This window comes from Apteryx rowi, unplaced genomic scaffold (assembly GCF_003343035.1).
Source record: "Apteryx rowi isolate R43461 unplaced genomic scaffold, aptRow1 scaffold_2069, whole genome shotgun sequence".
NCBI classification, from domain to species: domain Eukaryota; kingdom Metazoa; phylum Chordata; class Aves; order Apterygiformes; family Apterygidae; genus Apteryx; species Apteryx rowi.
Genome location: NW_020448385.1, coordinates 1 through 3814, shown reverse-complemented (window position 1 = coordinate 3814; position 3814 = coordinate 1). Strand labels below are relative to the sequence as shown.

Sequence of the window (3814 nt, the reverse complement as noted above, 5' to 3'; positions counted from 1 at the left end):
GGGGTGCTGGGGGGGGCAGTGGGTGCTCTTAGGGTGCCAGGAGCCCCCAGGGTGCTAGTGTTTTTGGGTGGGGGTGACCTGACCCCCACAGTGGGTGGGGGAGAAGCTCCTGCTCCCCACCCAACCACCCGACAGCTCGGGGCACCCATGGGTGCGCCGAGGGGGGGGCGGCGGTGGCAGCAGCAGCAGCGCTTGGCCCGGGGCCCCTCGCCGAGCAGGGCCGACCTGTTTTTGGGTGCCAGCACCCACTGGGTGGGTGCTGGGTGCCGCCTGGCGCCTAAGGGAGCAGAACCGGTTTCGGCACCGCGGCGGAGGGGGGGGAAAAAAACACCGGATCCGGCCCCGGCGTTGGCGAAACGGCGTCGGAAAAAGGGGGGGGCGAACGGAGCCCCCCGAGAAAGCGAGTTTTGATTTTTAACTTCTTGATTCGGCTTTAACGATTTTACTTTATTATCTTATTTTTTCTAACGATTTTACTTCTCTGTTATCTTGTTTTTTAGCGCTTTGGCTTTTTCGTTATCTTATTTTTTAACGCTTTTACTTCTTTATTATCTTATTCTTTAGCGATTTTACTACTTTATTATTTTTTAGCGCTTTGACTTTATTTTTTAATGCTTTTACTTATTTTTTAGCGATTTTACTACTTTATTATCTTATTTTTTAACGCTTTTACTTCGTTATCTTGTTTTTTAGCGATTTTACTTCATTATCTTATTTTTTGGTGATTTGACTTCTTTATTATTTTACTGTTTAGCGATTTTACTTCATTATCTTATCTTTTGGCGATTTTACTTCTTTATTATCTTACTTTTTTGGCGATTTTATTTCTTTATTATATTTTTTTGGCGATTTTACTTTATTATCTTACTTTTTTTTAGCGATTTTACTACTTTATTATCTTACTTTTTTTAGCGATTTGACTTTATTTTATTTTTTGGCGATTTGACTTCTTTATTATCTTACTTTTTTTGGCGATTTGACTTCTTTATTATCTTACTTTTTTTTGGCGATTTGACTTTATTATTATCTTACTTTTTTTGGCGATTTTATTTTATTTTTTTAGTGCTTTGATTTCATTATCTTATTTTTTAACAATTTGATTTCTTCACTGTCTTATTTTTTTTAGCGATTTTACTACTTTATTATCTTTTTTAATGCTTTGATTTCTTTATTATCTTTTTAGCGGTTTTGCTTCTTTATTATCTTGTTTTTTAGCGATTTTACTTCTTTATTGTTTTTTAGCGCTTTGATTTCTTGAATTATATATATAATTTTTGGGTGCTTCCTCTCCCCCCCCCCCCGCAGGCCTCAAAGGCGGCGGCCCCGCCTGCGGCCCCGGCGCCCCCAACGGCCCCTGCTTCAGCTACACCTTCCGTGGTGACCCCCACGCCATGTTCGCCGAATTCTTCGACGGCCGCAACCCCTTCGACACCTTCTTCGCCCAACGCAACGGCGACGAGGACGATGACGACGCCTTCGCCGCCTTCCGCGCCGGAGCCTTCGGCAACCTCGGCTTCACCCGGCCTCGAGCCGCCCAGGAGAGCGTTTGCCGCCGCCAGGATCCCCCCGTCCTCTACGACCTCAAGGTCTCCCTGGAGGAGATCTACTCGGGGTGCACCAAGAAGATGAAGATCTCCCACAAGCGCCTCAACCCCGACGGCAAGACGGTGCGCAACGAGGACAAGATCCTCACCATCGAGGTGAAACGGGGCTGGAAAGAAGGCACCAAGATCACCTTCCCCAAAGAAGGCGACCAGACGCCCTGCAACGTCCCCGCCGATGTCGTCTTCGTCCTCAAGGACAAACCCCACGGCGTCTTCCGCCGCGACGGCTCCGACATCATCTACCCGGCTAAAATCAGCCTCCGTGAGGTGGGTGCCGTCACCGAGCTCCGTTGTGTCCATGTGCCACCACTGAGCTCCGTTGTGTCCGTGTGCCACCACCAAGCTTCGTTGTGTCTGTTGTGGCCACGTGCCACCACTCAGCTCCGTTGTGTCCATGTGCCATGTGCCACCACCCAGCTCTGTTGTGTCCATGTGTCCATGTGCCACTGCTGAGCTCTGTTGTGGCCATGTGCCATGTGTCACCGCCAAGATCCGTTGTGGCCATGTGCCATGTGTCACCGCCAAGATCCATTGTGTCCATGTGCCATCACCCAGCTCCATTGTGTCCATGTGTCCATGTGCCACTGCTGAGCTCCGTTGTGGCCATGTGCCATCACCCAGCTCCGTTGTGGCCATGTGTCCATGTGCCACTGCTGAGCTCCGTTGTGGCCATGTGCCATCACCCAGCTCCGTTGTGGCCATGTGTCCATGTGCCACTGCTGAGCTCCGTTGTGGCCATGTGCCATCACCCAGCTCCGTTGTGGCCATGTGTCCATGTGCCACTGCTGAGCTCCGTTGTGGCCATGTGCCATCACCCAGCTCCGTTGTGTCCATGTGGCCATGTGCCACCACCCAGCTCCGTTGTGGCCATGTGCCACGGCCGAGATCCGTTGTGTCCATGTGCCACCACCCAGCTCCATTGTGTGTCCATGTGCCACCGCTGAGCTCCGTTGTGGTCATGTGCCACCACCAAGCTCTGTTGTGTCCATGTGCCATGTGCCACCACCGAGCTCCATTGTGTGTCCATGTGCCACCACCAAGCTCCGTTGTGTCCATGTGCCATGTGTCACTGCTGAGCTCTGTTGTGTCCATGTGCCATGTGTCACCACCCAGCTCTGTGTCCATGTGGCCATGTGCCATGGCCGAGATCCGTTGTGTCCATGTGCCACGTGCCACCACCCAGCTCCATTGTGTCCGTTGTGTCCATGTGCCACCGCCGAGCTCCGTTGTGTCCATGTGCTGTGTGCCACCACCAAGCTCCGCCGAGCTCCGTTGTGTCCACGTGCCACCACCGAGCTCCATTTCAACCGCGCGCTGGCACCTCCTGCCCACGTCGTGGTAGCTTTTATGGAGTCTCCGGCTTCTCCTGTGGATGCTGATCCCTTTTTTTCCCCCTTGTTTAGGCCCTGTGCGGCTGCACGGTCAACGCTCCCACCTTGGATGGTCGCACCATCCCCATGGTCTTCAAGGACGTCCTCAAACCCGGTGTCAAGCGCCGCATCCCCGGCGAGGGGCTTCCTTATCCCAAGAGCCCGGAGCGGCGCGGCGACCTCGTCATCGAATTCGATGTCCGCTTCCCAGACCGCATCCCGCCCGCTTCCAAAACCATCTTGGAGCAGGTCCTGCCTCTCTAAACGCTTCCCGGGTTTTTTTAAGGACTTAGCCGGAACTGCGGGAGCGTTTTTTTATGATTATTTTGTTTGCCCTATTTTCTGTGGGGACCAAAGTGGGATTTTTCCAGTGGCGGGGAAAATCTCCCTGTTTTCCAGAGGGTGCCGGCTTCACCCTGCTGTGGGGGGGGTTGGAATGTGCCACCCCCCCCTCTTTCCGCCCCCTTTTTCCCCCTCTCCGAGGGTGACGACGTGCCGCGGGGCGGCTCCGCTGTTGCCCTTCGGCCTCCTCCTCGATGCTCCCAGCATTTTCCCCGCTGCTCCGCCCATAACTGGAGACTTTAACCCTTCCCGAAAAGCCCTGTTGGACGCCGGGATTTTCCGACAGTGGAGATGGACACCGGGATTTTTCTGACACCGGAGATGGACCCTGACTTCCAGCCTGTGGCGTTGCCCTGGCTTTGGAGAAGAGGGGGAGGGAAGGGGGGGTGGGAAATATTCCAGCACCTTGGACTTCCTTCGAAGGCCTTTTCCGCCTTCGGATAGGGGGGAGCGACTTTGTTATCCTATTTGGATAAAAAAGGGGGGGAATATTTTGGG

General features: G+C 53.0%; 1 protein-coding gene across 1 annotated transcript in view; it reads left to right on the top strand.

Moving 5' to 3' along the window:
• Nucleotides 1–3764, top strand: part of DNAJB1 (DnaJ heat shock protein family (Hsp40) member B1) — a 5596-nt gene extending 1832 nt beyond the window's left edge. Inside the window, exons 2-3 of the mRNA XM_026064033.1 lie at nt 1306–1871; nt 3008–3764. Of these exons, the coding sequence (XP_025919818.1) occupies nt 1306–1871; nt 3008–3238 (797 nt within the window). The 3' untranslated portion in view covers nt 3239–3764. The remainder of the gene's footprint in view (nt 1–1305; nt 1872–3007) is intronic.
• The last annotated feature ends 50 nt before the right edge of the window (nt 3765–3814 follow it).